The 13,074-nt window shown below is 37.2% G+C and overlaps 1 protein-coding gene and 1 non-coding gene across 2 annotated transcripts; both read right to left on the bottom strand.

Moving 5' to 3' along the window:
- Positions 1-1,940: 1,940 nt before the first annotated feature.
- On the bottom strand, positions 1,941-2,047 carry LOC145641132 (small nucleolar RNA R71). The gene has a single exon (XR_014115198.1). It is a non-coding gene; the product is annotated as a small nucleolar RNA R71 (small nucleolar RNA).
- A 9,341-nt stretch (positions 2,048-11,388) lies between these two features.
- Positions 11,389-12,710, bottom strand: LOC145640099 (uncharacterized). The gene is made up of 2 exons (XM_081691410.1): positions 12,146-12,710; positions 11,389-11,486 (listed from the first exon to the last, which is right to left on the bottom strand). Exons 1-2 carry the CDS (start codon positions 12,708-12,710, stop codon positions 11,389-11,391), a joined length of 663 nt encoding a protein of 220 aa, XP_081547536.1.
- Between the last annotated feature and the right edge of the window lie 364 nt (positions 12,711-13,074).

Here is a 13,074-nt window from a genome sequence, read left to right on the forward strand (position 1 = left end):
ATTAGAGAAGCACAACCAGTTTCTATAGCCCAGGGACGGTTAGAGCCATCGAACCAGTGATTAAGGGCTCGGTATATGTGATACCGGGGCATTTGGACCAAGTATTCAAGACCCGATGAGGAAATCCTGATTGGCTCGAAGAATTAAAGCCCAATCGAAGTCCAAATAGTGGCCCAAGAGTGCCGCCCGGCCAAAGAGGCTGGCGCCCAGAAGCGCGCCCGGCTGGGCGAGGGAAGCAAGGTTGGCACCCGAACTCGCGCCCGGCCGGGTGCGAGGAAGTATTCATGAGGGAAAAAGGCGCGCCCGATCGGGCTATGCCTCGCCCGATCGGGCGCGTGTTATTGTTAGGAGACGATTATCGTTGTTTAAGTTTGTTTTAGTTTAGGATTCTTGCGTAGTATAAATACTTTTCCGTTAAGCGATTTGAAAAAAACACCTTTTTACTCTTTGTTAATTCTTTCTTAGATTTTCTCTCTCTACTTAACTTTTAGGTTAGTTTCTCTCTCTTATTCTTTGTTCTTAACTCTATTATGAATTCCAGATTTCTTTGGTGACGATTTCTCTTCTCTTAATCTTAGTTTTTTATTTTATTCCTTTTATCATGTCTAGTTTTATTACTTTGATTTGTTTAGATTTAATTATGTGTGAGTGGTTTTATTTCTAGGGTTTGTGGGGATCCATAAATAATATGAAGGGGTAATTTATTGTTGTTGATTATCAATGCTAGATTAATTTCCTATTGATTGATTTAATGCTTTGTGACTAGACTTGCGCTGATCTTTTATGCATGAGTTTGCCAATATTGATTCGAGATTTGAAAGATGAGAATTGATGATTATGTTTAGTATCAATAGGCAGGTTAATTTATAAATGTTTAAGTCGAGATTCGAAAGATGAGATTTAATACCGGTAAATTAATTATGTGATTGTAATACGTAGCGAAAGCCCTTTATGATCTGATTAATGTATGCATTGATGATTGATTATTATGTTTTACCCTGGAATATTATTTATTGGTGAAGCTATGCCCTAAATCTTTTTATATATTGTTTCTCCTTATTCTTAATCTTCGTAGTTTAGTTTCCTTCGATCATTATATTTTGGTTACTTCATAATCTAGATTATATTAATTAATTAGGAATAGAAAGACTCATTTCTCTGTGGATTCGACCCTACTTCCCTATCTACATTAGTTACAAGATTTAGGAATTACTTTTGATTAGGTGATACGACTATAGCCTGTCAAAATTTGGCGCCGTTGCCGAGGAAACGGTTTTATTTCTAATTCTGATTATTTTTGTAGTCTAGGTTATTTCTTTTTTTCTTAGAGAACGTTAGTTCTTTGAGGAAAGTCTCATATTTGCTTTTAGTTTTGTTTGTTTATGCCTAGGTGTTCCAGATCAGGTTACATCCCATTCGATCCTGAGATCGATCGATCCTTCCATAGACAGAAGAACCTTTACATGCAAATTCTGGCGGATTCTGGTCATTATAACAATCACCGAGATCCTCCAACTGATTCTAGCGATTCAGAGGTATCTTCAGATCCAGAATCAGAGATGACAGATTCAAAGAAGCTTAGTGATTACTCACAACCAAAGCTTACAGATTTTCCACAGCTTACTCCCACTCCGGCTCTTCATAGGGTACAGTTTGAGATTAAACCCCAATTTATAACGATGATAGAAAGGAAGCCATTCAGTGGAGCTAAGGGTGAAGACCCAAATCTTCATATTGCAGACTATTGTCAGTATTGTAATACCATTAGGCAAGCTGGGCTCACACAAGACCAAATCAGGGAGATTCTCTTTCCTTTTTCTTTGACTGGAAAAGCCAAATTATGGTTTAATGGATTAAATAGAACTGCACTTGGTATAACTGACTGGGAAACTCTTGTTTTGAATTTTTATAACAAATATTATCCTGCAGTGAGAACAGCCGTACTACGAAGTGCAATTCAGATCTTTGCCCAAGAAGCCGATGAAACTTTATATGAGGCTTGGGAGAGGTTCAAGGACCTACAAAGAGAATGCCCCCACCAGAATTTTGCACAATGGCAGTTAATCCAAGCCTTTTACAATGGCATTGGAAATTCATCTAGAATAATCTTAGATTCTATAGCTAGTGGGAGGTTTATGAACCTTAATGTTGATGATGCAGGTCAAGTTATTGAAGTTATGGCGATACATAATTCCCAATATGGGAATCCTAGAGGCTTTGCTAACAAGGGGAAGCATAGTGTTGACTCTGTATCCTTTTTGTATGCTCAATCAACCTCTATCTGCAAGAAGTTAGATAATCTTAGCAATGCTAATATAGCTAATTTTTTTGCAATTAATAATAATGCTAATGAGGCTTTCTACGAAAATTGTGGAATTTTAGGTCATTGGGAACAAGATTGCAGGAGTTTCTTGGAGCAAGTTAATGCCTTTCAAGCTTATAGAAAGAATAACCCATACTTTAACACCTACAATCCTGGGTACCGGAATCATCCGTACCTTTCCTACCGGAGTACTTATGTTTAAAATACACCACCACAAGAACCACAGGTGCCACAAGAACAACATCAGAAATATTATCACCCCAATGCTGGGAAGAAGAACCAACTACAACAACCCTCCTCATCTTCCGACCCTTCTTTGTTAGAAATTAGAGCGATGCTAGTTAACATGCAGAAGCACATGAAGAGTAGAGATGCCCAAATTGATTCAATTCTAGCACACAATAAAATTGTAGATAATCAAATTGCGCAACTTTCCTCTACTCTACAAGCCTACCAACAAGGAGCTCTGCAAGCACAGCCGACCAGGTTTAAGGATCAAGCCTATGGAATTACTCTAAGGAGTGGTTCAAACTACGAAGGGCCCCCTATGCCCAGAGATGATGAACCTGATTTAATAAATAATGCTAATCTTGATTCCGTTAAACAAGACAATGTAGGTAATATATCTAATTCTACATTGCAGGGTACGACTCCAGGGAAGGTAGCCACTCCAGATGAGAGCAATAATGCTCCAAAGCAAGCTATCAAACTTCCATTCCCCAATCGTTACTTGAAAACAAATTTAGATAAGCAGTTTGACAAGTTTTTGGAGATGGTAAAAGATTTGAAGGTAACAGTTCCCTTCACTGAATTAATCACACAAATTCCTGCATATGCAAAATTTATGAAGGAAATATTGACAAGAAAAAGGTCTATTAGTGAGGTAGAGATAGTAGCTTTCAATGCAGAGTGTAGTGTCGTACTTCAAAATAAATCTCCACCTGAATTAAAAGATCTGGGTAGTTTTTTTTATCCCTTGTCATATTGGCAATCTAACGATTGATAATGCATTGTGTGATTTGGGTGCTAGCGTTAGTGTTATTCCATTATATGTGTGTTCCAAGTTAAATATGGGTAAATTAAAAGCTACTAATATTACTCTACAAATGGCCGACCGTTCTTTAAAATACCCTTTAGGTGTTTTAGAGGAAGTTTCTGTTAGAGTAGATAAATTTTATATACCTGTTGATTTTGTTGTTCTTGATTTGGCTGAGAATATGCAAACTCCAATTATTTTGGGTAGACCATTCCTTAACACTACAGGAGTAATTATAGATGTGAGAAGTGGCAAATAAACACTATCAATAGGGAACGATAAAATTATTTTTAATTTTAATAATACCCCTAAAATCTCCATGATAGAGGAGAAGTGCTTTAGTGTTAATGTGGTTCAAACTATTTCTAACAAGCCCCAAGCTCTTGTAAAAGATCCCTTGGAGGCGGTATCTTGTGTTGCATCCTTTTCAAATGAGATAGACAAATGGCAGAAGGAAGTGGATGCAATAGAAAGAGCCCTCTACACTGTTGGTCTTGGTTTTGAGGACGAAAACGTGGAATCAATCAAACAAGTTGTGGAAATTGAGCCTACGGTAAGTGTTCTGCCAGATTGAGTTGCAAGTGCTAAATACAGTGACAATTTGAAGCAATCCTCGATCGAAGAGGGATTTTTAGTTTTTCGGATTGAAGAACCCCCAGTCCAAGTCAAGGAGGATCCACCAGATAAGTGAATTGGCGTCCCACAGGTTACGTCAAGAAACCGCGTCGTGGCCTAAACACCGCTCGACCGGGTGAGAAACCACCCGACCAAGCGTCTGGTCAAGGATCCCAATTCTTTTACTTGGTAAGAAGGTCGTGCGGGACCTAGATAAACCAGCGCTTTGCGGGAGGCAACCCGTATTTTAATGCTTTTTAAACTAGTTTTTCTTTCTTTTTCTTATGAGAGGAGAGATGAGGGAATTTAATGAGTTTTATGAGTTTGTACAGGTTTGAAGGAAAAGAGTTAGCCAAAAAAAATTGAAGAAAAGAAGAAAGTAAAAAATTCGTAAAATTAGCCTCGGGCTTGATCGGGCGCGAGATCGGGGTTGAAAAAAATCGGGTTCGCTCAACCAGGCGCGAAACTCGTTGTATACGGACATCTTCGATCGCCTGATCAGGCGAATCTCGCCCGACCGGGCGCGAGAAGAGATGAAAATTTAAGCACTGGATCACCCGATCGGGCGCGAGAGTAGAAGAAAACTGGGCTTTTAGATCGCCCGATCGGGCGATTGCCTGCCCGACCTGGCGCGAGAGCAGCTCTTAATACAACCCAGATCGCCCGATCGGGCGATAGGCCGCCCGACCGGGCGCGAGACGCCCGACCTTCTTCTTCTTCTTCTTTCTTCTTTCTTCTTTCTTTTATCATTCTTATTCTTTTTCCTCCATAACTTTCTGTCTCTAAAACCTTATATCCTCTACCTTCTCTCTAAGATTTTATCTTCATTTCTCACCCAAATCCAAATATTTTTACATATTTTTAATCCTCTCTTTATCCTCTTCAATCTTATATAAAAATTTCCAAATCCCACTCAAATTATTTTTCATACCCATTTTTACTATGTCTTCAAAGAGGGCTCGATCGATTTTCTGAAGGAGTTCTAGCTCGAGGGAGGAGTACGACCCGGATTTACAACTCCCCTACTGGGTAACGATTCGTATTGCTAGCTATGAGCAAAGGAACGGCTAGAACACCTAACCGGGCGCGAGGTAATTCCTTCACGGTGGTTACACCTCCCTACTTTAGAAACTTATGGTTTGTATGATTTTGTTAAACGATTTTTGAATGACATAGGAATGAGAACATTCGTTGATATGCACTATCCTGCATGCCGTGAATTAACTTTTGAATTGTTGTCTTCTTTGAAAGTTGTAAATAGTATAAATGGGCCGAATTTATATTTTAGATTGAACAATTGGAATATTAGTTTAACATATGTTGAATTTTGTAAATTGTTTGAATTGAATTCTGAATTACCATTCCAATGGCATGCTGATTACAAAATGGGTGATGTTTATCATGCTCTGACCGGTTTGCCTACCCCTGACCCTCAACATGCTAGTACAAAACCTAACCATCACCCTATCCCAAAAATCTGGCAAAGATTTGCGGGTTTGTGTTTTCTGGCTAAGAACGAGCCCCATTACACCCAAACCAACGAACTAGCTGTTATAGGACACTATGTGTATGGGTTTGGGAAACTGAACATGGGTAGGTACATTATCCACCAACTTAGCAGACATGCCACAACCAGTACCCAGTCTCGCACCCCCATTCGTATAGGAGGCCTTATCACTCAAATAGTAGTGAAAAAGGCCGGTTTTGTTGAGAGTGGACCCCACCAACTGACCAACTGTGGACCCGATACCTAAATGACTGCTAGGTATTTTAAGGATTTGGGGTGGGTACGACTGGACAGTGAGCAGACACCCCACTGGTGTATTAGGATTGGGACTGAGCAGCCTTTGCCCATCTTTTACCTACCTAGTCCTGACTTGACCACCTTTCCCCCCCGGGCAAGCATCCTACACGTACGACCTTTTAGTTGCCAACGCTAGGAAGCAAGCACCACCAGTACCACCACCAGTTCAACCACCCCAGCCTGAGCCCGAGGTAGCATTTTCTGCACCTTGCATGTCTCACTCCGTCCCCCATGTTGACTCTAACCCAGTTTGGGACCTTCAGAGTATAGGTCAGGCTTTAGGACGTATCGAGCATTCCCATACTAACCTTAGGAGGATGGTAGGCTCCATTGACCATAGGTTAGGGTACCTTGAGAGGAATCAGGGTAGAGCTCTCTACCCTATGTACGATGATTATGCTCGTCGGAGCAACATTACCGACGATGCAATCTACCTTGACTGGTTTCAGCCTCCACCCCAGGGATACGATAGGTATCCCACTGCCCATGGCATTTATACTGACTATTTTGCATTTCATGGGTACGTCCTGGACATTCCTTTCGGAGGACCGGCGGGGGGGAGTTTTCATGCTGATTATTTTTGTGGTAGCTCTTCCGGTGCAGGTGGTGTAGGTGGCAGTTGAGGTGGAGGTTTCGGAAAAATGGATGAGGATTAGCTATGCTGGGCTAGTTCCCGAGCCAATGAAGACATTGTCTGATTCTGGTTTGGGGGAGATTTTGGATTTGGTATATTTCTTTTTCTCTTTTCTTTTATTTTTAGTGTGTTTTGTTAGTTTAGATTTATTGCTTTCTAGGTTAATTTTATTTCTTTCTTATATATGAAAAATACAAAAAAAAATTGAAAAAAAAAATCAAAAATACGTTCCAATGAATTATAAATCATGCTTCCCTGTGCCCCTTACTTGAGAAAGTTGTTTTGATTCTTGGTTATCGATGATAAATATTATGGATTAGTTTATCATGATTTGATGTGTTAGTTGCCTAGAAACCTTAACATGCGTCAATTTTTCCCAACTACTTGTGAATATAGTGCTTGACTAGTTGATTTGGTTAGGAATGTGTGTTAGTTCTTGGTATGTCAATGAATTTGAGTATTGATTTGCAACTATAAGTAATGTTTGTATGATTCATTATTATGCACATTGTGGAGGACAAAGGCATTTATTCTTTTAGGTGGCCTTCAGATGATTGTAGATACATTTGTTCCCTTCTTGCTACCCATGTTGTTGCCTTGACTTTTTGTTGTTTATTTGCCACATTACAAGCCTATTTTTCCCCATTGGTTACTAGTCCCAAGCTTGGCTTGGGGGGAGCTAATAGTGAGTGAGGCGAGGGAGTTTGTAGTGTGCTTATTATTTGCACAATTTGGGTGGGTTTTGAGAAGCTATTTGTTTTTTATCATGTTTATTTTTGATGAGTTTGAAAGTTATATCTTTGTGAAAAAATAAAGTATGATGTTATGAAAAAAAAGTGAAGAAAAATAAGTGAACTTCAACAGAAAAAAAAAAACAAAAAGAAAAAGGAAAAAAATTGCTCAATGTTCAAATGTTCTAGTTGGAGGTTGATGAAAAGAAAAAAGTTTTTAGCTTCTATGAAAAATTCAAATTTGGAAATAAAGTTTGTTTATTCACTACAGTTCTTTATTATTATATCTTATGAGTGAAATTGTAAGAGTTGGGATTGTTTATATTGTTTGGAGTTGTATTAGGTGGATTTTTGTTAGGGTTAGTTATGTAAGAGATGTTGATTATCATTTATTTTGATCATGGGTTTTACTAGGATTTGCTCCCTTAAGCATAGATTTTCTCTCACTTGTTGCAAAATGATTCCTACCCTTTACCCTAGCCTTACATTACAAGCTTTAAAGACCTTCTGACCTTTGTGCATAGAGTTGTATGAATGTAAAAGTGTTGTTTATCAATGCAAGTTATGATTTGACATATTTCAAGTTGACTAGTAGGTTGAGCGTTCATTGCTTTAAACACACGAGAGTGTGAGTTGGGAGGGCATTGTTCACATTAAAGAGGTTGGTTGGAGAGCGATCGAGCGAGTACATCTTGAATTCTATATGCTCTTGTGGTTTGCTGTATTTTACAATTGTTAGGGAATAAGGGTAATTGAATGGATTTGATTGATTGACATTGAAGCATGTTTGTTGGATTTACCTTGAATTGTTTGTGCTTGATTTTACTTTTTGGGGTGAAGCATATTTATTTATTCATTGATGAGATCTTTGCTTAGGGACAAGCAAAGGTTTGGCTTGGGGGAGTTTGATATGTCCGATTTATATACTGTTTTACCCCCGTCCCTTGGTCATAATTAGTAGTGTTTTTGGCTCTTTAGAGCCACTTTTATTACTAATTGGTGTTTTCTAATGTTTTCGTAGATTTTGTTGACTTTTGCGGGGATTTGCACTTTTAGATCATTTTCCTGAGCTATTATGGAGTAATTACGAGCATTGGAGAAGCAGGACCAGTTTCTATAGCCCAGGGCCGGTTAGAGCCATCGAACTGGTAATTAAGGGCTCGATATATGTGATACCGGGGCATTTGGACCAAGTATTCAAGACGCGAAGAGGAAATCCAGATTGGCCCGAAGAATTGAAGCCCAATCGAAGTCCAAATAGTGGCCCAAGAGTGCCGCCCTGCCAAAGAGGCTGGCACCAGGAGGCACGCCCGGCCAGGCGAGGGAAGCAAGGCTGGCGCACGAACTCGCCCCCGGCCGGGCGCGAGGAAGTATACCCGAGGGAAAAAGACACGCCCGATCGGGCGCATGTTATTGTTAGGAGACGATTAGCGTCGTTTAAGTTTGTTTTAGTTTAGGATTCTTGCTTAGTATAAACTAGGCTAGTTCCCGTGCTATGCACAGTAATTTTTATCGGTGTAACAATATATTATAATTATCGTTAGTTCTTGTAACATAATAATTTGTATTTAATTTCAAAAATTAAATTGTCAAAAAGTATTTTAAACCACATGAAACATTTAACTACGATATATTTATTTTCTTATTATTTCTAATATTTACTAAAATAAAATACAAAAAATCAAACAAAGTACAAAGAGCTTATTAACAAAATGAGTTTTGTAAAAATAGTCTTTTGACTATTAGTGTTTTAAAATTCACAACAAACTCTGCACTATTTTTCTTTCTGACAAACAAATAATAATTATATATATATGTATATAGCTAGCCTTCCATCTACAATATCTCTATATACATCTTTTTTTTTCTTCTTCCATATAAAATTGACCACTTTTAAAATGTGAAAATATAATTAAAAAAAAAGGTCATATTATCGCATAGATAATATCACAATAAGATTTCCCGTGGTAATATTTTGGACATGTGGTGTAACATAAAACCCGTGGTGTATTGATGCAAAAATATTATATAAAAAGAATACTTTTTAACCCATATAATTCCTATTTTAAATACTTAAAAAGTTATGATATATGTTTAAATCTACCTACGTACTTAGTATTTTTTATTTTATCCAAAAAAATAAATGTATATATAAATCTGACAGGTTTGTTTATTTAATCTTTAATTAAAAAATTGTATTGTATGCTTAATAAAATAAAACATCGGTTGCATCATAAATTCATAATGTTACAATATGTAGTTATTAGATAAAGATAGGAAACCAAAATTATACATATAATTAAAGATACTTAACATATCAAATAATGAAATAATTAATATTTGAGTATAATATATAAGGAAGAAACATAATGATTATTTTGGAAGGAAAAAGTATTATTTTTGTAAGAAAGGAATGAAAATATTATACTTTGTATTACGTATATTAAATCTTTTCTAAGAAGATTTTTTGACAAAAAACCAAAAAGCAAAAAAAAAAAAATAAATAAAAGTTTTGGCGGAAAAATTTTTAACCAAAAGTTGACACGTGTCATGTTTGGTTTCGCCTTTAGTATATAGTTATAGATACTTTTCCGTTAAGCGAGTTGAAAAAAACACCATTTTACTCTTTCTTAATTCTTTCTTAGATTTTCTCTCTCTACTTAGCTTTTAGGTTAGTTTCTCTCTCTTATTCTTTGTTCTTAACTCTATTCTTAATTCCAGATTTCTTTGGTAACGATTTCTCTTCTCTTAATCTTAGTTATTTGTTTTATTCCTTTGATCATGTCTTGTTTTATTGCTTTGATTTGTTAAGATTTAATTATGTGTGAGTAGTTTTATTTCTTGGGTTTGTGGGGATCCATAAATAATATGAAGGGGTAATTTATTGTTGTTGATTATCAATGCTAGATTAATTTCCTACTGATTGATTTAATGCTCTGTGACTAGATTTGCGCAGATCTTTTATGCACGAGTTTGATAATATTAATTCGAGATTCGAAAGATGAGAATTGATGTTTAGGTTTAGTTTCAATAGGTAGTTTAATTTATAAATGGTTAAGTCGAGATTCGAGAGATGAGATTTAATACCGATAAATTAATTGTGTGATTGTAATACGTAGCGAAAACCCTTTATGATCTGATTAATGTATGCATTGATGATTGATTATTATGTTTTATCCTGAAATATTATTATGTTTTCTCCTTATTCTCAATCTTTGTAGTTTAGTTTCCTTCGATCATTATATTTTGTGTACTTCATAATCTAGATTATATTAATTAATTAGGAATAGAAAGACTCGTTTCTCTGTGGATTCGACCCTACTTCCCTATCTACATTAGTTAGAGGATTTAGGAATTACTTTTGATTAGGTGATACGACTATAGCCTGTCAACTACCCAAACTACCAAAATTCAAATTCCAATTTTTTCAACAAAATTGCTCACAAATGCTTCAAAATCAACAAACAACACAATGTGAGTTGAAATCAAGCAACAAACAAATCAATTAATCATCCAAAAACCAATATCAATCATCAAAATAATAAAAAATGATACTACTACTATTCATGCTCATGAACAAATCAACACTTGCAAATATATGACATAATTAAGCAATTAAAACCAAGAGAAGATGATTATACCATATATGAAGCAAGATTGAACCACTTTTAGCCTCCAATTCCCACTAAATTGAAAAGCCCCAAATTATACCCAAGTATGGAGGAGAGAGATTGGAGGTTTAATTTAGTGAAAGTAGCATGAATTTGATAATTTGGATGAAAATGTAGAAGTTTTTAGTGAATTTGAAATGAAAAATTGAGTGATTTGTGTTGAAATTTGATGAGAATGAGAGGGAAGTGGTGCGGTTTTAAGGGTTTGAGGTTGATGGGGGTCAAATGTAGAAGGAAGAAATAAGGGGAAATGAAAGAAGGAAGGAAGGAAGAGAAGATAAGGGGGGCACGGGCTGGCTGGCGCGGCCGCACCAACCACGTGCGCGCCCACACCTGTTCCTAGCCCGATTCTTTTTTTAAAAATTTTTGGTGCGTTCATCGGTAGGTTTATCGATCAAGATTAATATTTGGGCTCTTGAACCCACTGAAAGTGGCAGATTCAAATTAAGATTTTAGTGGGTTCAAAATCCCAATTTAATGGTAGCACCACATGAACCCACCAAGTGCAAAATTCCTTCAACTTTATAGCACAAAATTTCCTATCTTACCTCACTAAAATTCTTACCCTTTTACCTCAAATTTCGATGATATCGAATATAATCACATCAAAAACCGCAAACACCTTCTCATTACTCATGCTCACTTGATGAAATCCAATCCCAAAAATGCAACCTACAAATCCAAACAAGTAGAAAAGTGAAAGAAAAGAAACTAAAAGAAAGAAAAATAAGAAAAATCCAAAAATCAAAAAGAAAAACTAGAAATCTCAGGGTTTCCTCCCGGGAAGCTCTTGCTTATGGTCCTAAACTCGACCCTTCCTCCAAATCATTGAGGGTCAAAGAACACCACCTTCTTCAAGGTAGTGGAAAGAGCAAATTCCTCTTCAACTTTTAGCAACCTCTTGTTGTTGCTTGATGAAACTTCCTTCAAAGACTTTTCAATTGCAAATTTTTCTTTCCGTAACTTCTTTCTCTCTCTCTTCTTCTTAGAATCACGACCTTTTTTCTTTGGCTTGTTGTTCATTGTAGATGGTTCCTCACCATCCATACTCATGGAAACATCCCCTTCATCTTGAGGATAGAGCTCAAACCAATGAGGAATTTCAACTTCCTCCTCGTCCATAAGCTTGGGAATCATCATTTTCTCTTCACTAACCTTATTTCCATCAAAACTTGAAAGAGCATCATCACAATTCTCAAGAACATTGTTAGTTGAAGAATTAATCATGCACACATTATCAATAAAGCGAGGAGAATAAGCACACATAATTCCTTGCACAAGAGACAAAGACTCATGCATTGGTTTCAACTTAAAACTTTCCTCTTTCTTACCAACTCTCAAGGTAATACGGCCTCCTTTCACATTTATTAAGGCTCCCAAAGTGTCTAAGGATGGTCTTCCTAAAATGATAGAGATATGGTCATCTTCTGCAATCTTAAGTGCAATGAAATCAACGGGAATAGTGAACCCTCCTATCTTAGGAGGAACATCCTTAACTCTCCTCTTTGGAATCATAATAGTCCGATCGGCCAATCGAAGGGTTATGTTAGATGGGAGGAGCTCACCTAGCTTGAGTTTCTTGAAAATGGAATAAGGCATGGCACTCACACTAGCTCCAAGATCACAAAAGGCATTATCAAATATTTTTCCCTTGATCTCACATGGAATAGAGAAATTACCCGGATCATCCATCTTCTTCGGCAACTCATTATGAATGAAATCACTACAACAATTCCCAACTTCAACAGAATCAACCTCATTACACTTTCTCTTCCCGCTCAAAATCTCCTTACGGAACTTAGAGTACCTAGGCATTTTGGTAATTGCATCGGTGAAGGAGATAGAAAGGTGAACTTCCTTGAGCATAGCAAGAAACTTACCAAATTGCTCATCCATTTTGTGCCTCAAGAATTTTTGTGGTTATGGAAGGTCGGGTCTCCACACTTCCTCACGCTCTTTCTCACTACTCGTCTTTTTCTCTTGCACCTCCTCATGACTCACACTCTTAGACACAACCTTCTCAACTTCCTCTCTTGGTCACTCCTCTCATCATCCTCCTCAATGGACCTTGAAACTCCCTCATTAAGTACTCTCCCACTCCTAGTGGTGATAGAATACACAAGTTTCTTAGGTTCCACTCCTTGAGAAGGCAAAGAGGATGGACTAGCACAATCCTGTAGTGTGTTGGCTAGTTGGGTTATTTGTGTCTCAAGAATTTTGTTATGAATCATCATCTCATTAAATTTCTTGTCACTCACCG

Source organism: Chenopodium album, chromosome 7, assembly GCF_948465745.1.
Source record: "Chenopodium album chromosome 7, dcCheAlbu1.1, whole genome shotgun sequence".
Classification (NCBI taxonomy): domain Eukaryota; kingdom Viridiplantae; phylum Streptophyta; class Magnoliopsida; order Caryophyllales; family Amaranthaceae; genus Chenopodium; species Chenopodium album.

Bases quoted from the DNA above. Each gene is read 5' to 3' on its own strand.
- LOC145640099 (XM_081691410.1), bottom strand. From the start codon at position 12,710: ATGGATGAGCAATTTGGTAAGTTTCTTGCTATGCTCAAGGAAGTTCAC. The intron at 11,487-12,145 runs GTAAGAAAGAGG...TTGGATTTGTAG, and splicing joins CCGTATTACCTTGAGAGTTG to GTTGCATTTTTGGGATTGGA.